The sequence below is a fragment of the Podarcis filfolensis genome (assembly GCF_964270895.1).
Source record: "Podarcis filfolensis genome assembly, chromosome: 11".
Classification (NCBI taxonomy): Eukaryota; Metazoa; Chordata; class Lepidosauria; order Squamata; family Lacertidae; genus Podarcis; species Podarcis filfolensis.
This window is the reverse complement of record NC_139613.1, coordinates 17848867-17872689: the sequence shown is the minus strand read 5'-3', so window position 1 is coordinate 17872689 and position 23823 is coordinate 17848867. Positions and strand designations below refer to the sequence as shown.

At 45.2% G+C, this 23823-nt stretch overlaps 1 protein-coding gene across 1 annotated transcript in view; it reads right to left on the bottom strand.

Moving 5' to 3' along the window:
• The window catches only part of EGFLAM (EGF like, fibronectin type III and laminin G domains), a 106758-nt gene that overhangs the window by 32372 nt on the left and 50563 nt on the right, over positions 1-23823 (bottom strand). Inside the window, exons 8-13 of the mRNA XM_083576043.1 lie at positions 17535-17647; positions 13444-13786; positions 12971-13071; positions 9054-9154; positions 7636-7780; positions 5668-5857 (exon numbers count right to left, since the gene is read on the bottom strand). Coding sequence (XP_083432169.1) covers positions 5668-5857; positions 7636-7780; positions 9054-9154; positions 12971-13071; positions 13444-13786; positions 17535-17647 — 993 coding nt within the window. The remainder of the gene's footprint in view (positions 1-5667; positions 5858-7635; positions 7781-9053; positions 9155-12970; positions 13072-13443; positions 13787-17534; positions 17648-23823) is intronic.

Genomic DNA, 23823 nt, shown 5'->3' with positions numbered 1-23823 from the left:
TCTTGGTATTATTATTGGTACAGTGGTACCTCGGGTTAAGTACTTAATTCGTTCCAGAGGTCTGTTCTTAACCTGAAACTGTTCCTAACCTGAAGCACCACTTTAGCTAATGGGGCCTCCTGCTGCCGCCGCGCCGCTGGAGCACGATTTCTGTTCTCATCCTGAACCAAAGTTCTTAACCCGAGGTAATATTTCTGGGTTAGCAGAGTCTGTAACCTGAAGCGTATGTAACCTGAAGCATATGTAACCTGAGGTACTACTGTAGTAGTATTATGTCACCTTTATCTTCCTAGGCTCTCCTAGGTTCTCCTGCTCCCCATTTCATCCTCAAAACAACCCTGTGAGATAGGTTAGGCTAAGAGATGGTGACTGGCCCAAGGTCATCCAGTGAGCTTCATGGCTGAGTGGGGATTCGAACCCTGCTCTCCCAGCTCCTAGTGCAACACTCTAACCATCACGCCACACTGGCTCTCAAAATCTATTAGAAGCCTATGTCCAGCTATGGACGACCCACGGACGTAGCTTGAATGGGAACATAAAAATTAGGAGAAATAAAATAGAGAGAGAGTTTGTTTCTCCACCACAGGAGTTAAGCCCCAGCTCTGGCAACTATAAGGACTAGACTTGAATTCCCTTTTGAATTCCTTTTGCACACATGTGGCAGCAACAATAGAGCTCATGCTCTCCCCTAACTGATTTCCAGGATCGATCACAAACCTGAAGCAAGGCTGAATTCCTTAGAGAAGCAACTCTGTTCTTGGCAATGAAAAGGTCCCCCCCCCCCCCCGAGGAATTTCCATAATTATATCACAAGTGGATTGGGGCTTGTCACCTATGGGAATTGCTAGTAACTTTAAAGCTAAGCCACTGCCTGGATTTCTCAAAACTCTCAAGAGGCAGGGTCTGCAATTTAACCTTTGAAGAAGAAGAAGAGCTTCTCTCAGGATAGGAAGAAGGATTTTTGCAGTGCCTCTCTCCCCAAAAGCAGGAAGGACAAGCAGTCTTGGTGATGTCTCCTCAGATGGTTCCCATAGGACTTTGGGACCTTACCAGGGCAACAGAGCCCTTTGGGGCCAACATGAATCCTGGCATGTGGTTCAGGAGACTCCCACCCCACACATGAGTTGGAAATCACTGCAACTCTATAGGATGAAGCAGTACCAGGCTGCTAAGCTTAGGTGGATGCCATAGTGTGATACCTCCAGACAGTGAGCAGAATGAGCTGCACCACAGTCCCTGCAGAGCTTTATAGGCAGAATGAAGCAGGTTCTCCATCTGGCCTGGTCACCCAGCCCACCCTTCCAGGAACCAACACAGTCACTGGGCATCCAAGGGTTGGCATGGGCAGCAGTGAAGGCTCTCTCTCTCTCTTTGCTGTGGCACCGAAAGGTCCTCACTGCATAATGTCAGAGAGCTGTGTCTTAAGACAGCACACAATTAACACCTCTCTTCTCCCACCTGCTCCAACATCCCATGCTTTTTAATTGCTCCCACATTCCTGTTATATCAGAGACAATCAATCAATAAAGTTTGTCAATCCGGATTTCCACCATCGTGCAGAGTTTGCATTCCTCCTCCCTTGTGCTGAATGCATTTACTGGGGAATAAACACTATTCCATTGAAGAGCCTAAGAATATATTATTTAAAATAAAATAAAATAAATGAGCCTCTCTAGATGCTTAGCTGGCCACTCTGACTATACTATTTTTAAAAGAAGAAGGAAGGAAGAATTTTGTAATGTCTAACATAACACTTTGTGGACTTAGAATCATAGAATCATAGAATCATAGAATCATAGACTTGGACCCCAGGCACCCAGCATGAGGTCTTGCAGCCATGTGGGGCTGTTTGTCACAGGCCCCAATCACTGAGTAGTCATTTGGAGGCTCCTTGCGCTGAGAAGCCCATAAGTTTGGCTTCAGGATCCATCTGTAGCTGTTAAAATTGCCAGAGAATTTGAATTATCTCCAAAATACCATCTGGGGCTCTATTAAAAAACTGTTTGTGGCGATAATCCACAGGATCCTCACCTATTTCAGGCAACAATGAATGACTTGACAGTGAAACCCCAGGCCTGTCTCCTCAGATGTAAGCTCCACTGAGTTCCAGTGTGGCTTCATCCCAGGTAAGTGTGCAGAGGCTGTCAACCAACCTGTCTTGACTTCTATGCTAATAAAATCCCAACTCATCTCTTCCCTAAAGACTGATGAATGAGTTGATAGAAATGCCACTAGCAAGAAATTCTAAAGACTGAAAGACAGCCTTGACAACTTGCTGAAAAGGAAGCGTTGAGGGGACTGAATTGAGTTATCAAGGTTTACGAATAAAAGCCCATTAATCCAATCAAAGACCTTTTCGAGAGACATGCCATCAATTGATCACTCTTCTCTCCCCATCTGTTCACTCAAATCAACATTATCACTTTAATCTTCAAACCGGGGCATTCAGGACTTCTTGGACAATGCAAAACATGAGCTGTATACAATCTCATTCTTAATTTAATGAATGCTGCAAGAAGCTAAACTGAACGGCTGTCTGAATTTTGAAAGACAACCTTCGCAGCCCTACGTGCTTTCTATAAAGAATGAAATTCTTCCAAATCTAAGAAAACTGTTGCTGTGAAGAGGTGGGTTTCTCTGATCTTACCATTTTACCTTAAGTATCCAGCCTAAGAATACCCCCTCCCCGAACTCCAAGAGCACTGGAGAGAAAAAATGGGACTGTATATACCCTTTTAATAAGTAACTAAATAAAACTAGTTTCATGGGAGGGCCAATGGGAAGGATGTGAATGGGTCACTGGCTTCAGCCCCACTTCCAAAGACCCATAGCTAATGCCCTTGACTTCTTCTGAAAGAACTTATGAGACTGGCAACTGGAGAGCAAGTGCATACTCCTTTGAGGATCAGATCTGGCCCTAGAAGATACACCAGTGCAGTCAGACCAGGATCGGTGTAATATGCCCAAACCGCCTTGTTCCGGTGAGCGACCTGGTCGCTGAATTCTGCACTAGCTGAAGTTTCTGAACCGTCTTCAGAGGCAAGCCCTACGTATAACGGTGTCTCCCAGGGAAAATGGGGTTGGGGGAACGGATTAGGAAACTGCCCTTATCAGCAATGGAACACCTTCTGCAGCACTGGAGTGAGAGATGGAGGTTGCTGCAGATACTGCTGTGGCACATGCTCAGCCTGGCAAAGGAGAGTTTGGTGGTGGTGACCCCAACAGTGCCCGTCTTTCACACAGCACCAGCAGCTCCAAAGAGGGGTCTGCTGTATTGGGCGAATGGCCCATCTAGTCCAGCATCCTGTTCTCACAGTGGCCAACCAGATGCCCATGGGAAACCCTCAAACACAAGAGCCCTCTCTCCTCCTGTGGCTTCCGGCAACTGGTATTCCAACCAGGGAGGCAGAGGATAGCCATCATGACTAGTAGCCATTGATACCTCAGTGAAGGCCACATGACTGAGCAGCATGCCATTGCCTTTGGCAGCCATGGCTATGAAGGAGGTGAGGCCACCACTGGTGCTCAGCATCTTTTTAAAGAGAAATTAATTCAGCATCATCCCCTGGGAAGTACCAAGATCACCCTAATGTGCTCCCCCACCACATTGCTGCTGCAAGTAGCATCGTTCACACTTTTCGTTTTCGTTATTCGGCATCAGGTCACCGATGGCCACACATAAAAACACCCCAAAAGAGTTGTTTGTTTGAAGTGAAAGCAGCTGCTGAAGTAACTGTGGTATTGGGGGCTGCAAAAGCTGAGATCTAGGAACCAATAAAGATCAGAGGGAACTTTTGATATGTTCCAAGCTCTGCATGTATTCCACAGATTCTCACTCTATCATGAAATCGACCCTTTGTGCTTCTCCAATACCTTGTTTTCTTCACTGCCTGCTTTCCAGGCCAATCTATTAGCTTTATTTTTGTATCTCATAGATCTCTGGTGTTTTTATCCAGAAGGTAGTGCAGCAACCGCTATTATGTCTGACGCAGGCCAGTGGCCTCTTTTGATACCAGCTGTAAAAATACAGAAGGGGGTGGGGAAGGTTGAGCTTGTTACCTAAGAAACATTAGACTTGAAACCAGGATTTACAGCCATTTCTACCACTAACAAGGTGCAGTCACTTGAGCAAACCTTTCAGTCAGGTGAGCAATGTGAGGCTTTTGTTCATTTATATTTCTTGGTTGCCTCGACCCAATGGCTCAGGTCAGGTTTCATGAGAAAGGTTAAGGCGAAAGACATTTGGCCTGACTAGAAGCACCAAGGGTGCCCCATTCCATTATGCAGGCTGAGGAGAAAAGGGAAGATGGGATCACGTGATCCCAGTGGTGTCAGGGCAGGGTGCCTGTGGGGGCACCAGCCCATGGGATTCTGCATCCTGAGGCAGATGCGTCAGTCTGCCTCATGGACACACCAGGCCTGGGCAGCATGTACAGGAACTTGTGGATCACCAAGGACTTGAAACAGGCTCTCTATTCTTTTCCAGGCCAGAGCCCACAAGAGGTCCTAGCAAATGTCAGCAGGAGTCTAGGCTAGTAAGGTTTACCATGGAGTGGGGTACAAGTCAGACTGGACACAAGGAACCTGAGAGCAAGTGAGTTTGGGATGTCGTGTGCATGCTGGCCTATCTCAGTCGAGATTATTAGTTATCTGAATTATATATCCAGTACATGGAACCTAATAAAGGGACTCTCTGCGCCCTTACTACAGCAAAAAGACAGGTATTGATGAACTGGAAAAATAAAAATGCAGCTCCCTTCAACAAACGGATAGAAGATATGTACAACCTTGCAACACACGAACAAGTTGCGTACAAAAGTAGACTCGCCATAGACAAATTGAATGGTATTTAGAATTCATTTTTACAAATGCAATATTAGGTTAAGTTTAAGCTGCAATAACAATCATGAAATGTTGTAATGGTTATAGGGGTTGCTCGTGCATAAGTTGCTGCCACTCCTGGCTATGTTACCTGGGTGAACCCTTTCTGTCCGGACAGCCACCCATCCGTGGCTGTCTCAATCGCTGGCAGAATCCGTCAGTGGGCGTTTCTTGAACTTCTTCCAGCAAAAAAGCTCTTTGATGCCTAGTCGCCGCCTACTCTCCCTGCGCGGAAGCCTTCGCAGGGTGGGTGTGGGCAGCGGAGGACCTGTGCTCTCCCCGCTGGTCTCCGGCGAGGAGTCCTGGAGCCCCCTCGCCAATTCCCCCATCTACCCCCCTTCTCCACTGGTGCTACGCTGATTTCCTTCCCCAGCAGATGGGCTGCCTCTCTGCCTGCTGGGACCCTCTCCGGCATCCCTCTGGAGCCTTCCCTCCACCTCTGGCTCCGATGGCAGTTCCCTGACAAATGTCTATAGGACTTTTGGTTTTTTCACAACTTATTTTAGCTAGTGCACTTAGAAAAATAAAATAAAATAAATATATTATTAGTTACCTGCAACAGCCAGCCCCCTTTCTAAGAAAGCTCCCATTTTGTCAAGGCTCTGTTGTCAAGGCTTCCTGTTGTGCCCATTTTAAAATTTACAAAAGCAAACAAAATGTAGCTCTAAGGCAGGACGAGGTTAAACTTAAACCATGACTGGACAGAGATGGTTAGCTTTTCTATATAGTAGGAAGCAACCCATTTCTCTCTCTCATGGACAAGGATGAGAATAAGACCGCACTTACCGACATCTGCCCCACTAAGAGCTTTCCCCAGAGGCCAGGGCCGCATGTCCATGATCTTCCCATTGATCGTGAGTGCCTGGACACAGCCTTGAAAGCCACGATTGATGCCTGCAGACCTCACTAGCCAGTAGGCGGTAGGAGCACCTCCAAGATAGAAGGGAGTCCGGAAAGTAATTTTGCTGTATTGACCCTAGAAAGTGGGGTGGAAACACTGATAGGAAATTTGGCTGAAGGAGGATAATTAGACCTGTTAATTTATTCAGAGCTTTTAGAGATATCACTTTTCTTCCAGGGCTGGCCCAAGACGTCGTGCTTCCTAAGGTAGAAACCAAGATGGAAACTCCCCATTCCATGTGCAGAAATTGGCCAGAATAGCTCTTATTTCAACACTGGAGACAAGAGTTACACCTGAGAACAGGAGGCTAAACTTAGGAGGCACAGGGCAGGCTGCATGGCTCACACTCTCCTGTCCGCTCTTCCACAGCTGCATTACTCTGTCCAACGATAGGGCTGGCCCCGTCTGTGATAGTGAATACCACTTCCTGGGTGGAGATCGTGAGCAGGAGAGGGGGATAGTGCTCTGACCCCAGTTGTGTGCTTCCCATGTATCTCTCTTTGGCCACTCTGAGTACAGAATGCTGGCCAGATGGGCCTTTGTTCTGATCCAGCAGAGCTTGTCTTATGTTCTTAGCCTGACCAGACTCAGACTTCCTTAGCTTTAGCAATTATGCTGCATCATGTGCCTTCAGTCCATGCCCTGGGCAACATCATAACTAGAGAATTCAGTGCCTTGTGATAAGAAACAGCTTCAAAACATGCCCACCTCCAGGATTTGAGGAAGGGAGGCAATTTACTAGTCACAAGTCCAGGGGCAGAGATGGCAAACCACAGAAAACCTTCCAAGCAGTTTTACCTGGTTCTCAGATGCCCCAAGCAAATTGTAATCCAGATATAGTTTTAATGGCTAGAAGTTTTGTTTCTAAGGAAAAGAAATATGCAGGTCCAATACACTGCATTAGTTCTGGAAGCAAGACCTTATATGTATACAATGAAGTGTGTTAAAATGTTTTCATTTGGGGTGAGGAGAAGGTGTGCTCTCCAGATGACATACTGCCTCTTCTGCCAGGAAGCTGGAGAGATGGGCTTTAGATCCCTGCTTCAGCTAATGCACAGGTGGGGAACCTGTAGGCTACAGGTGTTGCTGGACTGCAACTTCCACTAGCTCTGAGCGTTGCACATGGAGGCTGGCGTGGATGGAAGTTAAAGTCCAACAGCAGCTGGAGATCCACACGTCAAACCCCTGAGCCTTTTGCTATGGATTCTTCATAGTCATGTAAAGTGAAGTGAAATTAAAAATAGATTAAATAAAATAGGCTGACTATAATATCAGCTAGGAAAGGCATTCAAAGCTTGAACCAAACAGGTTTGCACAATTTAGCTCCCTGATGGCAATTCTCTGCGTTGCTTAATAAACCATTAATTATTTTTTGTTAAACAAATTCAAATTAGGTTTATCTCACCCCCTACATTAACATCTCAATTATCCAGCAAAGTTACTGCAAACCCTCTAGGGTCGTCGGCCGATTTAGACATTGGAAGCCAGCAGACTTATAAGGTGGTACCTGGCATACATTTCACCATTTATAATATTTGACAGACTCTTCAATTTGGTAGGTGGGGGCAGCTGTTGATATTGGGATATTTTAGAGTGATTTAATCCCAGAGGTAAAAGTGAAGCAACAGGTGTACATAGTGACTTGTGGGAAGATGGGAGATGGAGAGGACTAAGGACTCTCCAAAGTCCCCGGAAGAGTCACAAGACACAACTACACTGGGCTGCTCTGGTTCCCAGAATATGGGGTGAGTTGGCCATTCCTGGCTCTGGAGACTCCCTGGCACTCCAGCGCCCTCCCACTGCCAAAACGCTTTAAAAAGAGCATTCCCTTTCATAAGCGGTATATGACTCACCTGGGATTTACCAGAAACTGGACGGTTGTTATCCAGCCTAAGCCATCCATCCAGTCCATCTCTGAACACAGTCACACTGTGCCAATTACCCAGCTTCACTTTGTTCTCGCTTGTAATTACTGCAATTCCAGTACCACAGTTGAACCTGACAAAAGCACAACAGGACAACCTCTCAGGAAATGACCAAACTTAACTCACCCTAAAGTAGCCTTTCTCAACCTTGGGTCCCCAGATGTTTTTGGCCTACAACTCCCATCATCCCTGACCAATAGTCCTGTGAGCTAGGGATCATGGCAGTTGTAGGCCAAAAACATCTGGGGACCCAAGGTTGAGAACCACTGCCTTAAAGGATCTTCCCTCAAGACAGCGCTCCGCTTCTTTTTAACATGAGAAAGCAGTGTATGAGATCCAAACACATGGCTCACATTTATCTCTTTATAACAACTAAGCATATATTTTAATTCAAAACAACACACGAAGTGGTCTCCCATCCAGATTAGTAACCGGGTCGACACCTATTTAGCTTTGATGATGCAACCTTCTCTCGTACTCCAAGGCTGTTCACTGGACGCTTATATCTAACCTTCTTTTATTATGGACAAAAAGGGAGAGGGAGAAGGAGAAAGAAAGAGAGTTTTCTTTCATCTCTTTCCTTTCCCCACAGAGAGGAGTTTGAGCTTTTCACATCCTCTGGCTACAGACAGGAAAATATATCACATATATAAACAAGAAACCAACACATTTCAAAAATGGTTTTGGAGATGCACAGGATTAGAATCTGACTTACTGCTATCACAATAATTTATCTTGGGAATTCTCCTGGCTCCCTGGTGAGAGGTAGGCCTGTATTAATAATACCAGCTTTCTTTATATGAAACTCAAGCTGCTGGTGGAGCTGACTGACAAGGAAGCCTCAGCAGCCAGCCAACACAAAGACACACATGTGTGAAATGTGCTCTTTCCCCCTTTGCTTGGCATCCATCACTTGGGTGTGATTAAAAGAAAATAAGAAGTAGGTTTCTGAGAGATCACTGCTTGCGCCCTTATCCTTGCAAAATATCTCATTCACAGAGACGTCGCCCTGAAAAGAATCTAGCTGTATATGCTCAAAACAGGCAACATCAGCAACATCGCCCATGCCAATTGCAACTCATTTGTGGCACTCTGGAAGTCTGGAAAGGGAGCGGGAGCCTGTTTTCTCTTCCTCCCTCTCAGTTATTAAAAACATCTCTGCTTGGTTGCCTCCAGGCAATGTGTACCCAACCAGGGGCAGCCAGGAGAGAAGCTAAATAGAAGCTTGGCCAAGGCATCACCTGAGGAGCTCTCTCCAAAGCTTCACTAAGGATATGACAATGTTTATATTACAGACATGGAGCCAAGCTATCCAAGTTCCACTGGCATCGTTCTGTAGTTCTTACCTGAACTGAATGCTTCGTCTGATGACTGCCACGGACATGAAGTCCCCACGCCCATGTTCATTCTCTCCACAGTACAGAAGCAAACCATCTTCCGCTTCAGCCTGGGAATACAGAAGCACGCAAAAATATGAATGAGGTCAGCCCAAGTTGTTCTATTCATTTATTGTTTATTCCAAAACTCTTCTAAATTGCTCAGAGCAGTGCACACAGCACCCTATTTTGATCCTAGTAACTGCCACTTGAGGTAGGTTTGTTGCTGTGTTGTTGTTGTTGTTTAGTTGTTTAGTCGTGTCCGACTCTTCGTGACCCCATGGACCAGAGCACACCAGGCATTCCTGTCTTCCACTGCCTCCCGCAGTTTGGTCAAACTCATGCTGGTAGCTTCGAGAACACTATCCAACCATCTCGTCCTCTGTCGCCCCTTCTCCTTGTGCCCTCCATCTTTTCCAACATCAGGGTCTTTTCCAGGGAGTCTTCTCTTCTCATGAGGTGGCCAAAGTACTGGAGCCTCAGCTTCACGATCTGTCCTTCCAGTGAGCACTCAGAGCTGATTTCCTTAAGAATGGAGAGGTTTGATCTTCTTGCAGTCCATGGGGCTCTCAAGAGTCTCCTCCAGCACCATAATTCAAAAGCATCAATTCTTTGGTGATCAGGCTTCTTTATGGTCCAGCTTTCACTTCCATACACCACTACCGGGAAAACCACAGCTTTAATTATATGGACCTTTGTTGGCAAGGGTAGGTTAGGCAACATCAAAGGGAATTCCACAGCTGAGAAAGGATTTGAGCTTGGTCACAAGCCTAATCCTTCTAGCCACCACAGCATAGTGATAGCTCGGTCACATGACCAAAGAAACATGTCCCAGGATCCCTTCTGATGCTGCAGCAATTGCAACTCTCTGCTTGGAGTTATTGTTATTATTATATTCCATATATATATATATATCTCCACTGTTTTCCTTGATGGGACTGAAGGTGGCTTACAGATAAAAACAAAAACCGCTAAGACACAGGAGCCTAAAATACATGCCCTAGAGTACAAAAACTATGAGAGATGGGGAGTGATTTTGTTTTGAAAGGAATGGGTCTGCCATTTCCCGCTTCTCACTAGACAATCAAAGCTAAGGTGACTCAGGTTTGAGTCTCATGGGTAGTGAACCAAGCAAAACCGGACCGATGGTTGCTATGACGTCTCGGAATGCTCTCCAAACAAAGGAGTGCATGCTTTATACAAGGGATGTACAGAGATGCGCATCTCAGATTTGCACCGGGAGCTCAGTTTTGCTTCCATTAACATAAGATGCAAAGTTACATTCATAACTGTTCAATATTCTATTTAAGAAAAACCAGCAATACCAAAGCTGCTTCAAATAAATGATCTGTCTTTTGGGCAAATAATAATCTGACAAAATGGGGAGTAAAATGACGCGTGAAAAGGTTAATCTTAACAGTTGCTAAAGCAGTGTCTCTGTGTTAACTGTGCTCCTGCCTATAACTGCTAAAGCTCAAAGGGTCGGTTACTGCCCCTCAAAAGCTGTTGAACGGAAGACCTTCAACATGGATGGCTTCTGCCTTTATGCTTCCTTGGCCCTGCTTTTCTTACTAGCCTATTATATGTTACTCTATTTATTTAAATGTTTAAAAGCCACCTTTCTGAATGCTGTCCAGTCAAAGCGCTGGAGAAAATACAAGCATAAAAATGCAATAATATGGTAACGGACCAGTACGATTCTAAAAAAACGCTGAAAACAAAAGGGGGAAAAACAGCAACACCCTAGCAATATATTAAAATATAATTCAATCAGTACACACACACACACACACACACACACACACACACACGTACATACGTACATGTTTCCAGGGCCATAGCAATAAAGCAGGAGTGTGAATTGTCAGATATGTAAGTTAAAACACTGTTTCTAATATTTGGGACCTGTGACTGATTTCAACACCTATACACAGGTGGGAGGGTCTCATTCCCCATCTTCAAGACAAGAAGTCTGGAGATTTGGAGGACGTATTAGGATGACATATGACCAAAGAAACAGACTCAGGCAACAGCCCCCCCCCCCCCCCGGAAGTCCCAGCACAAGAGGAATCAGCATTGCCGGCACCACCCTGATCTGAGGATGTTGTTCAGGCACAATTCAAGATGCTCAGATTGAAGTGTTTAAAGTCTTAAACAACTAGATGGAAGGAAGAGACAGCCCCGACCAGAGAAGAATGGCAAATCAAGTTGATGGACTATGCCGAAATGGCAAAATTAACTGGCAAGCTACCCGGCCAGAACTTTTAAAAAGAATGGGAAATGCTTATACAGTGGTACCTCGGGTTAAGTACTTAATTCATTCCGGAGGTCCGTTCTTAACCTGAAACTGTTCTTAACCTGAAGCACCACTTTAGCTAATGGGGTCTCCTGCTGCCGCCGCGCCGCTGGAGCACGATTTCTGTTCTCATCCTGAAGCAAAGTTCTTAACCTGAGGTACTATTTCTGGGTTAGCAGAGTCTGTAACCTGAAGCGTATGTAACCTGAAGTGTATGTAACCCAAGGTACCACTGTAACGTATATACAAAATCATTGTAAGCAGGCCAAAACATTAGCAGGATTTTAAATACACTCGTAACGTATAGATAACCTAGGAAGATGAAAACATTGAGAAGTATTGATATGCAGCTGAAAAGAGAATCAAAAGGAGCCGTGGAAGGGATGGAGGGGGGAAGTCAGGAGATTCAGAGTAATCTCAATATTTGGATTCTGAATTGTTTTATGTTGTTTATATTTTTGAAAATCAATAAAAAGATTATAAAAAAAATAAAATTAAAATAAAATCGTAAACAAACCGAAATCTCTAGCAGTGCATCTCTATCCCTACAGACCCTTCTCAGGTTGTTACATTCCACAGGGCCATCTTGGTTGTTTCACTGCCTTCAGATGTTCAGGGATGGCGGCCTCGGAGAGGAACTCCCTCTCCACAGAGATACACCTGGCCCTTTCATTAAGTAGTTTTTGTCAGATTCTGAAGACTCACCTCTTTACCCCTGGCATTTGATGCTTGTGATAAATATTTGAGAACTCACGCTTGTTATTTTTATGGCAATATGCTTTAACTGTTTTTAGTACAGTATTTTAATATTGTTGTAACCTGTCCTGAGACCCCATGGCAAAGGGCAAGTAAGAAGCTGATTAAATCATCACCATCATCATCATATCATAGCAATTGCATCATCACACCCCAGCCCAGTCACGTTTTGAGTCTCCTTGAGAGAACCCTAACTTGGCCTCAAATGGCTTCCAGCACAATATTCTACCGGTTCTGTAAAGGTAAAGGTACCCCTGCCCATACGGGCCAGTCGTGTCCGTCTCTAGGGTTGTGTGCACATCTCACTTAAGAGGCTGGGGGCCAGCGCTGTCCGGAGACACTTCCGGGTCACGTGGCCAGCGTGACGAAGCTGCTCTGGTGAGCCAGCACCAGCGCAGCACACGGAAACGCTGTTTACCTTCCCGCTATAAAGCGGTACCTATTTATCTACTTGCACTTGGGAGTGCTTTCGAACTGCTAGGTGGGCAGGAGCTGGGACCGAAAGACAGGAGCTCACCCCGCCGCGGGGATTCAAACCGCCAACCATGCGATCGGCAAGTCTTAGGCACTGAGGTTTTACCCACAGCGCCACCCGCGTCCCTTCTAGTTTGATACAATTTCTCCAATAAGCTTCAGAATTTCTTTCTTTCTCAAGAAGCACGAGGAGCGCCAAGCCACTGTTCCACAGCTCTCCTATATTTCATTCTTTAAAACCTTGCTGCTTCAGGAGAAGGGGTGCTTTGCAAAACTTTCCAGTTGACTATTCTTCCCAGGAGTCAAAATGTAACCTATTATTTAAAAGGGCTTTGTGGTTTTCAAGGTCATACACACTTACCCGAAATTCGAGAGTAATTTGGAATGTCTGGTAGGAATTTTTCAGAGGTTCAAAGGTCATGTATGAGTAGCCAAAGAACTGAGGATACTGAATACTAACATCTGGAAGACAACAATAAGAACATATTGCTTAGCAATTCACCTCCAAATAAAATAGATACATTTAAGAATTAGAAAAGGCATTTGCTATTGAAATTTTCTTTCTCAGCCGCATCTGACAGTCTGGCTCTGCCTTTCCTTTAGCCTTTCACAGCCTTAGGTTTTGAAGAACCCACACCAGCTAACGCCCAAGATAGTAAATGTGTGCTCTCTCCATAGATTTTTCTATAGCTTACCACCTTCCCATAACCCTTTTCCAACTGTTCCCTGTATGTCCACTACTGCTAAACCAAACATACAGGATGCTCTTTTGCAAATCTCCCCGGGTAAAAACAACTTGCAGAGCATACACCGCAAATACCAAAGTAAACCAACCTTCTGAGCAACTTTCTCCTCCTTTGCCAAGGTTGCAGTGGCAACGAGAACCACTTCGTTCGTAATCATTGACACAGAAGCTGTCAGTAGAGCAGATGGTTTCATCGCAGGACAGATCAGACTGCCGCACCACCGAAGCCCCATTGTTCCACCTGGTGGCTTTGGCAGTAATGCTGGTTGCTGTGGTGGTACGTGGCGGCAGAGTAGTTGTTGTAGGGGAACTAATAGGAGAGGAAGTCGATGAAAGCAGTCTAGAAAGAAGCCTTGCGTTAGACTCCTGCGTGAGCTTGGTTTCAACCAAAAACTTCCTGTTGCCACCTTTGATAGCAGGAAGTGGTTTCAGCTGATGATAGAAAGAAATGTAAAAGTAAGTTTAGCATAATTAGCTGCAGATTTTGGTTTAGTTTGGTCAGAATCAAGTACAGTGGTACCTCGGTTCTCGAACGTAATCCGTTCTGGAAGACCTCTCGACTTCCGAAACGTTCAAAAACCCAGGCACAAAGGACTGGAGGCAAGTTCAATTGAGAAAATCGAAAAACACACAGAGAAAGCTTCCTAGGTGCGTTCAAAAACGGAAGCATTTACTTCTGGATTTTTGGCGTTTGAAAACCAAAATGTTCGGCTTCCAAGACACTTGAAAACCAAGGTACCACTGTATACACTTCCAGAGTAAGGTAAAGGTAAAGGGACCCCTGACCATTAGGTCCAGTTGTGGCCGACTCTGGGGTTGTGGCGCTCATCTCACTTTACTGGCCGAGGGAGCCGGCGTACAGCTTCTGGGTCATGTGGCCAGCATGACTAAGCAGCTTCTGGCGAACCAGAGCAGTGCACGGAAACACCATTTACCTTCCCACCAGAGTGGTACCTATTTATCTACTTGCACTTTGATGTGCTTTCGAACCGCCAACCTTCTGATCAGCAAGTCCTAGGTTCTGTGGTTTAACCCACAGCGCCACCCACGTCCCTTCACTACCAGAGTAATGTATACTAAATACACTACTTCTGGTAAATGAGCCACCATAGCCACTAGAGGGCCATGAAAATTTGTGTCCTAGGCTTTTTAGACTTGTCTACCCATGTACTATCTGAAACCAAAGGTGTGTATTGGCTGGCAAATGTGATCCCCCCCCCCCAGCTCTCCTACACCTCTATATCCACTTTCAACAAACCGTGCATAATTTTATACAGCATTATAATTTCCTTCCTCACTCACCTTCTTCTAAACTAAATAACTCCAAATGTCATAACCTTTCCTTGTAGGGGAAGTTGCTCCAGAGACTTGATTTCTTTAGTATCCCTTTTCTGCACTTGTCCTGGCTCTACAATATCCTTTTTGAGATGCAACAAACAAAAATGATACACAGGATTCCAAGTGTGGTCATGCCGTAGACTTGTGCACAGGCCTTGTGATACTGGCATCTTTATTTTGATCTCTTGCCTAATGATACCTGTCATGAAACCTGTTGTTTCCCCACCACCACAGCTGCCGTACAGCAGGCAAAAAACACAAAATGATCCCAGTTGATATAAACAGAGAGGGATCAGGGGAAGCGCCAAAGGGGTCTCTCTAAAACGGACAATGATTTCACTGAGCTATCCACCACAACTCCATCTTGTTCCTGGTTTGTCAAGCCCAGTTGAGACCTCATTTGTTTACATGTGAAATTTAAATATTTTGCCCCAGAGCACATCACTTTGCACTGACCGACACAGAAGCACATTGACCATTTTAATGCCCAGTCATTCGGACTGGAAGGATCCTTTTGAAAAACCTTGTTGTTGTTGTTTGCATGCAAGATGAAGTCAAGAGCCCTAGAGAGCCATGGAGTGGAATGGGAGTGGTGTTTGCTCACGAACCCTTGTTTAAGCAAGTTTAAGGGCAGAATTGGGACGCGGGTGGCACTGTGGTCTAAACCACAGAGCCCAGGGCTTGCTGATCAGAAGGTCGGCAGTTTGAATCCCCATGATGGGGTGAGCTCCCATTGCTCAGTCCCTGCTTCTGCGAACCTAGCAGTTCGAAAACACGTCAAAGGGCAAGTAGATAAATAGGTACCACTCCGGCGGGAAGGTAAACAGTGTTTCTGTGCGCTGCTCTGGTTAGCCAGAAGTGGCTTAGTCATGCTGGCCACATGACCCAGAAGCTGTATGCTGGCTCGCTCAGCCAGTAAAGCGAGATGAGCGCCACAACCCCAGAGTCGTCCGCAACTGGACCTAACAGTCGGGTCCCTTTACCTTTAAGGGTAGAATTGCATCTGCTGCCCCATTGATACATGAGAAGCAGAAAAGCTGGCCAGGATTTAGTCAAACTGAGAGCATGGGCCAGTGTGAAGATGATTCAAGTTGCATGGCTGGCTGCGCTGGGGTGGCCTTTCTAGAGCATGGGAAGCAGAAAGTCTGGCCCAGCCTTAGTTGAGCTGAGATCATTTACCCGTGTGAAGAAGATACAAGAATTATGGCTAGCGGCTTTCAGCCAGTTTCATGAGTCTCCATGTACCCTGATTAGCCTCAAGAATACCCTGATACCCCAAAATAATGGAAAACTGTTTCTGCAGGTGTCTTCCCCCTGAATCTAACAGAGAAAAACTGAACTTCTGTGAGAAAAAGAAGGGGCAAGATGAAGCAAACCAGTATAACATTTGGATGTGTTGGGGGGAATCAAAATGAGGCTACCCTTCAGCATTTGAGCTCCCTTCTTCTTCCACTTATTATTGCTTCATTCCGATTTTGCTGGCAGGTTTCTGTTTGTGCTGGGGATTCCTAGAGCTCAGCTTGGCTGTTTGCCTTCTCTTTGCAAGAAGAAGTGATGTCTTGCTTTGAGCATGGTTCACCTCCAGTTTTTGAAGCTGTTCCTGACTTTCCTTTCTCTCTCTTTCTTTTATTTTGAGCCTGCTATATTGAGCCAGAAGACTGGTCCCATGAACAGTTTTGGCTAGATACAGTTATACAGGCTTTTATTATCTTTAAAAATACTTTCCTCTTTGTTTTCCGTATTCCCTTGCAAGGCTAAGACTTCACTATTCCAGTTTTAAAAACGTTTCCCCTCTATTTTCACCAGAACTAATTGGGCCACTCCAGATCCTATATACTGGATCCTCCATGCATCTTCCTCAGACTTCCCCCTTTCTCTACATTTTGTGACAAAGATCCATGGCCAGACAAAGATCTTCATGTCCTGCAAAAAGCAGGCTCCCCAACTGCATGTACAGAGTAGGCTCTTCACAGTACTGCTGCACTCAAACAGGCTCTCCTCCACACATCCAGTGAACACACATTGTTTTCTGAAAAAGGTTATGGCTTCATGTGATCACATGAGGAAGCAAAAGGAGTCAGTGAGACCAAAGCAAATGAAAACATACAGTGGGGTGGGAAAACTCAGGCCAGGAGACAAATACGTCTCTCTTATTTGTCTCTTGGAACTGCTGCCCCATCCCTTAACAGCCCTGAACAGCACCCTTCTCAAGTGCTTTTGCATGGAAGGAATGTGCCTCTGCATTGTAATACAGTGGTACCTCGGGTTAAGTACTTAATTCATTCCGGAGGTCCATTCTTAACCTGAAACTGTTCTTAACCTGAAGCACCACTTTAGCTAATGGGGCCTCCTGCTGCCGCCGCGCTGCTGGAGCATGATTTCTGTTCTCATCCTGAAGCAAAGTTCTTAACCCGAGGTACTATTTCTGGGTTAGCAGAGTCTGTAACCTGAAGTGTATGTAACCCGAGGTACCCCTGTAATGCATTTTGTTGCCTGGATGGAGAATGGAGGCCGTTATGTGTGTGTTATAAACCTCTGGCTTTTGCATGGCCAGCATGCAGCAACCGACGAACAAAGATAAGAATCTTTGACCCACCCACTTTTGCCTCTGGCCACGCTCACCAGTGGCATGTGGCCCACAGAAGGTTGTCCCTTGGGAGAATGCGGACCTCAGGACAAAAAAGGTTCCTCACCCCCAACATACAGAGAAAGGCGTATTACGTCATCGGAATGTGCATGAGCTTATCCATTTTTACCCTTTATTTTTCAGACTTAAACACTGTAACCTCTCCCAAAAATATTTTGAGGGACCTAAACACCAGAGTGGCACTTTTAGCTTTACCTCGTCAATGTAAATATCGTAGTCTGAATCATCGAGGTCAGCTCCTTCGTCGTCTCCAAGTCCAGATTCTGTAATGTAACGACCGTAGCTTCCACTCCCTAACTCTTCCAGGTCTGTGAAGATAAAGTTGTATAGCCACATACACATGTTGTGTCAGTCACATGGTATACGTAAAATAGAACAATGTGGTTAAAGGGTCCTGAAGACAGGGCGAAACTAGGCTTTATTTCACCCGGGTCAAAGACCCAGTTTGACACACACACACCCCCTTGCATTTGCATACACACACACACAGGCTGGGAGCCTCTGGAGGTTTCAAACAACCCAGCTAGCGTCCCCGTCCCCCCCGGTAGCTACAGCTCTGCTGAGGGCTGCCTAATTTCTACTCAAATGTCCTTAAATATCAGGCCTTTGCTCCTTGAAGAGAACATCATATGAGGGTAGAGCCCAGCAAGACAGCCGTAGCTCACAGGGGAATATTTTACTTTTGGATATCGACAGAGCATTAGAACAGCCTAAAATGTCTCATTTCATTCCGCAAGTCAAAATCCTGATGATTTTTTCAGGAGCAGGAAATTTATCATTTCATTCATTTTTTTGATAGCCAAGTACCTGTGTACAAAGCATTTCTAGATGTTAACATTTCTCTCTCTTACATATGGCTGTATTAATTCTGCTTTTTACAACTTTTACGTCTTTAGCCGCCTTTTGGTCCTTTATTGTACTGTTATATTTTCAGTTGTGTTTTTACTTGTGGGCTTTCGATTACATTTAAGAAAAGTGGTACATTAAAAAAAAAACAACCAGAAACGGACCTCCGGAACAAATTAAGTTCATAAACAGAGGTACCACCGTACTCAGTTTTATTATGATGATGATAATACTGTTTTAGACCAATGTAAGTTGGAAAACATGGGCCCACAGTCAGAAATAGTTTTCATCTTACTTCTCCAAGCTTGCGGGAAAAGTTTCAGCTGCAAAGAATACATCAACTCTTTATGTTGTTAGCTGAAGAGATATTTTTTTAAAGGCAAGCAATGATGCAGCTGGTAAGTGTCATGGCCATGTGTTTTTACAGTCTCCTATTTTGGTGTCTTCACACATGAAGATGAAGCTATCTAACCCCCCGTAGTGTTTTCAGCTCTTTGTGTTCTCTCATTTCCTCTGTCGGATCATGTCATGCAACGCAACAGTGGCATAAAATAGCACTGTCTCTGTAAGAAAGCAGGGATATTTGTAAAAGGCTCTACTATTATTCCTGGAGCAAGAATGAGATGAAGTTTTATGCAACTGATGGAAGAGCTCACTAGATCATAATGGGCAACGGATCAGTTAACTGTTAAAGGAATGGCGATTCCAGAAATCCAAAAAAAAGTGGGCGACAGCTGTTAAGGGCATGCACTATTTCATTTACAAAGTCTTGATCTTGCAATGACCCGACACCAACTTAAGATGTCCTACCATCCTTGTAATCCTGTGCCCATAATTAATTGAAAGCCCTGCAGGGGAGACATTGAGAAAGGAAGCCTCTCTCCAAATAATCAAGGATTAGGTTATAGCAAATCAACCCTGTTAAAATAAATAGGGAGCTGAAAAAACCTTGTGCTGATGCTAATTAGGTGGCAACTGAGTATTGATCAACCTTTTCATGAAGAGGCCAATGTCACAAGCTTACACCACTTACGTCTGGGAAATCATTGCATTTTAAGTCTACACAAGGTAGCTTTGCTTAATGGCTAAAACTAAGCAGAAAGACCGGGACACGGGTGGTGCTGTGGGTTAAACCACTGAGCCTAGGGCTTGCTGATCAGAAGGTCGGCGGTTTGAACCCCTGTGAAGGGGTGAGCTCCCGTTGCTCAATTCCTGCTCCTGCCAACCTGGCAGTTCGAAAGTACGCAAGTAGATAAATAGGTATCGCTGTGGCAGGAAGGTAAACGGTGTTTCTGTGCGCTGCTCTGGTTCGCCAGAAGCGGCTTAGTCATGCTAGCCACATGACCCAGAAGCTCCCTCGCCCAATAAAGTGAGATGAGCACAGCAACTCCAGAGTCGTCCGCGACTGGACCTAATGGTCAGGGGTCCCTTTACCTTTACCTTTAAGCAGAAAGACCAGCCTCTTCTACTCCAGTTGATGGGTAATTTACTGGCCTTGACGGGGGGGAAGAAGCCAGATGTCCTGCTTTGCTTTCTATGTGAACTGCTCAGAGGACATAGAATCACAGAATTGTTGGAAGGGGTTGGAAGGGACCAGCTAGTCCAACTCACTGCAATGCAGCTGTCCCATATGGGGATCAATCCTGCAACCATGGCATTATCAGCACCATGCTCTAAGCAACTGAGCTATCTGGTAATGATTAACTTAAATGTCAAAAAACCAAACAACCACCACCAAATACTGCTTACCCCACCAAAACAAAAGCAGAGGCTAGGGGCTTGTACACTGCAAAGACCTCTGGGCAAATGCAATGGACAGAGATATGTTGCACAAACACACATAGTCCCTGAAGGCCAAGCTATCTAGAATCAGCGACTGAAGGCAGCGTCTTCTTTCCTTATAATCAAGTTTCCATGAGCTGCATGTTACTATTCCCTACAGGAGTGAACGGCAACTATGCCTCTCTCTAAAAAGTAAATGTATGGATGAACATGGAGATATGACTCAGAATGAATTAAATGCCCCTCCTGTACACAGTGACTTTGTGATTCCAGCCTTTGAGAATAAAACCTGTTTCTCCATAGCCCCAAGTGGCTTATCTCTAAGTTACACAAGCAAGGGTAAAATGGTCAGAAGGCTGAATATCCAAAGTAGTAAAACACATACACACAAGACACACTCAAACACTTGGGTCCAGGCTACCTGAGAGATTGCCTCTCCCTGTTCAAACCTGCCCGGATGCTAGGATCCTCAGTTGAGAACGGGGCTGCTTTCATATTATGGAATTCTCTCCCAGGAAAAATAAGATTGGCTCCCTTTTTGTTATCCTTTCGCTATCCTGTTCAGGTCTTTGCAAACTAAGGAGCAGACAATGTTGATCACTGAGCTGCTGTCAGGGCAAAAAAGTATTTTCATTGCAGGCTTTGGTGTATTTTAGCTATTGTTCCAAGCTAGTTTGCTTTCATTACGTTGTGTTTTCGAATGCTATTTTTAAACGTTGGAAGCCACCCTGAATCCCAACTGGGGAGAAAATAATAAATACCTAACAGAAGAAATAAATATATGAATAAATATGCCTGTGATACGTCCAAGAGATGCCAGTGCATTTTGGCTCCCCACCGACAGCAGCTGCCTAAAATTAAGCTCAGGTGTGATGAAAGAATGTGAGTCTGGAGAAGCAAGGGAATGACTGGGGCTGATTCTGCTTCATAAGCAACAGAAGAAGCTGAGGAAGGGCCAAACAAAGAAGAACAGCCTGGGTGCAAGAGGAGGAGCAATATATATATATATATATATCTACTGGAAAAATAAGATTGTAATAATTGTTAGCTGGCTTTTAGAAAAGGACAGGGAACGATAGGTTGTCCTCAATCTTCCTCCATGATGAATCAGGGGGCTTAGATCCAAGAGCAGAGACCAAGCGTGGCTACAAGCCCTGTTTCTTAACATGGGAGGGAACTCAGAGGTTGTGGTCCTATGAAGAACACCACAACACTCCATTCTCTCCCCCATCACACACACAACAAAGCAATCTAGATATTCAGGCAGCTTCTTGCATAGTCAGATTGCATGGTTCGAGATAGCTCTGGGCCCAGATTGCAGCAGATTGATGGGAGAGATCTGGCAGGTTCCCTCTAGTTCAGGCACCCCCAAACTCAGCCCTCCAGATGTTTTGGGACTACAACTCCCTTCATCCCTAGTTAACAGGACCAGTGGTTAGGAATTATGGGAATTGTAGTCCCAAAACATCTGGAGGGCTGAGTTTGGGGGTGCCTGCTCTAGTTCATGGGCCGCCACTATACGAGCACCTAACAGAAAGTGGCTTTTTATATATCATACATATCAATATTATTGTTGTTATACAGCATTTTTATTGTTATTGTGATAAGCTATAACTGAGCTTCTGTGTTAAGAGGAGCCAATCATACCCAGAGCAGCAGAGGAAAAGACATCTATCTTTGGATACAGAAGGATTTGAAAAATTTATGTCTAAAGATAAACAGGATGTGGGAAGAGTGTTTGTCCAGCAACAAAGACAGATGACCTTCCATGAGGAACTCCAGACTACAAATTCCATGGAGCAGATTGTACCCGGAAGAGGTTTCCATAAACATTCTGTTCAGAAGTTAAATTTAAACCCAAGAAACTTCAACAAGTACCATAATTCTAAAGATTCTGCACAACTTGCAACGAAGTTGTCCCACTGGGACCAAGGAGTGAAGGCCAAGACCACAGGAGATGAAAGAGGCTGGCATGAAAAGGAAGCTTGGATTAAAAAATAGCACTGCTAACAAAACCCACCCCAACAGAATTGAGGTTTAACATTGCAAGTCTGATAATTCAGAATACTGCTCTCCTTCCCAAACCCACCATGGTTTTTTAATGAATCCTTCTGCTCAGCTTCATTCTTAACCTGCTGCCAGTTTTCATTTTTGTCCACACACAGGATGGGACTCAAATGGCACCCCCGTCAAAACTCCCCACTCCTCCATGAACTTCTCTGTGTTTTGATGCCATTACGTCAGGGCTGGCCCCAGCTATTTCCTGCCTGCAATGAAGGACAAGATGGCGGCTCCCCTGGTTCCATATCTGTAAACCATTTAAAGCACTCTGACACCACTTTAACAGCCATGGCTGCCCCCAAAGAGTCCTGGGAGCTAAGGGTGATGACCTCACAGATCTGTACTTCTCAGCACCCTCAACAAACTGCAGTTCCCAGGTTTCTCCATGACTGTCAAAGTGGTATAAGAGTGCTTTAAATGTACAGTGGAATCTTGGTTTGCGAACACCTCTGTTATTGTACATTTCGGTTCTCAAACGCCGAAAACCTCGAAGTAAATGCTTCCATTTTCGAATGTTTTTCAGAACCCGAACGTGCAACACGGCTTCCTCTGAGTGCAAGAAGCTCTTACAACCAATGGGAAGCCGCACCTCGGTTTTTGAACGTTTCAGAAGCCAGACGGGAAGCAGATGTGACCTCACTTCCTACACAGGTGATGGGACAGCATCTTTCACTGCATACCAGCTAACGGTGCACAGGGTGAGTCACATGACACACACCATTCTGTTCTCCAACCCTTCTCCCTGCCTGCAGAATCTGCCACTTGAAGAGCCTGGGTCCCTCTGTCTAATGGTAGGGCTGGCCATGTACTACAGTCGACTTTCCTCACACCAAAGATAGTCAGTCACATGAAGTGGGGTAGGGAAACAACCAGAATAGAGTCATCAGGGGGACCCGGAGTAAGCTGTACAAGAATGGACTGCTGGTTCAGGCACGCGGGTGGCACTGTGGGTTAAACCACAAAGCCTAGGACTTGCTGATCAGAAGATTGGCGGTTCAAATCCCCGCAATGGGGTGAGCTCCTGTTGCTTGGTCCCTGCTCCTGCCAACCTAGCAGTTTGAAAGCACGTCAAAGTGCAAGTAGATAAATAGGTACCACTGCGGCGGGAAGGTAAACGGTGTTTCTGTGCGCTGCTCTGGTTTGCCAGAAGTGGCTTAGTCATGCTGGCCACATGACCTGCTGGTTCCCTCGGCCAATAAAGCAAGATGAGTGCTGCAACCCCAGAGTCGGCCATGACTGGACCTAATGGTCAGGGGTCCCTTTACCTTTACCTTAGCTATACTTCACATAGATTTATTTCTGCTCTTGCATCCTCAAAGAGTGCGGGAGTTTTCAAAATTCAAGGCATGGAGGCAGGATATCCAAAGGCTGAAGAGACGACAACCCTCACACACGCACACACAACAACAACAATAAAAGAGTCCAATGTTCACTCCACAACATCTGATCCAAAAACGGACGCAAACTGGCTCACCCCATTACCCGCCCCTCAGTCAGTGCTCCAAGTTGTGCAAGCACCTCCAACCTTCTATCGCAGCATCACAGATTTACTTTGGTCTTTTTCTGTAGTCATTTTTAAATTGTGCACGCAATATATACAATTCCGTTTTAAAGAACTGCAGGAGAAAGTGAATAACAGGGCTGTCTGTGTTTCTTCTCCCTAAGATGCTTGCTTATCAATTCCGTATGTAGCTGCTATAAAACAAAAAAATGAGAATTCTGTGGTTGCAAGGGAGAAGCATGAGGCTGTTTTTTAGCCTGGGGCTTCTTTTAATTGCACCCATGGCTTGACTTT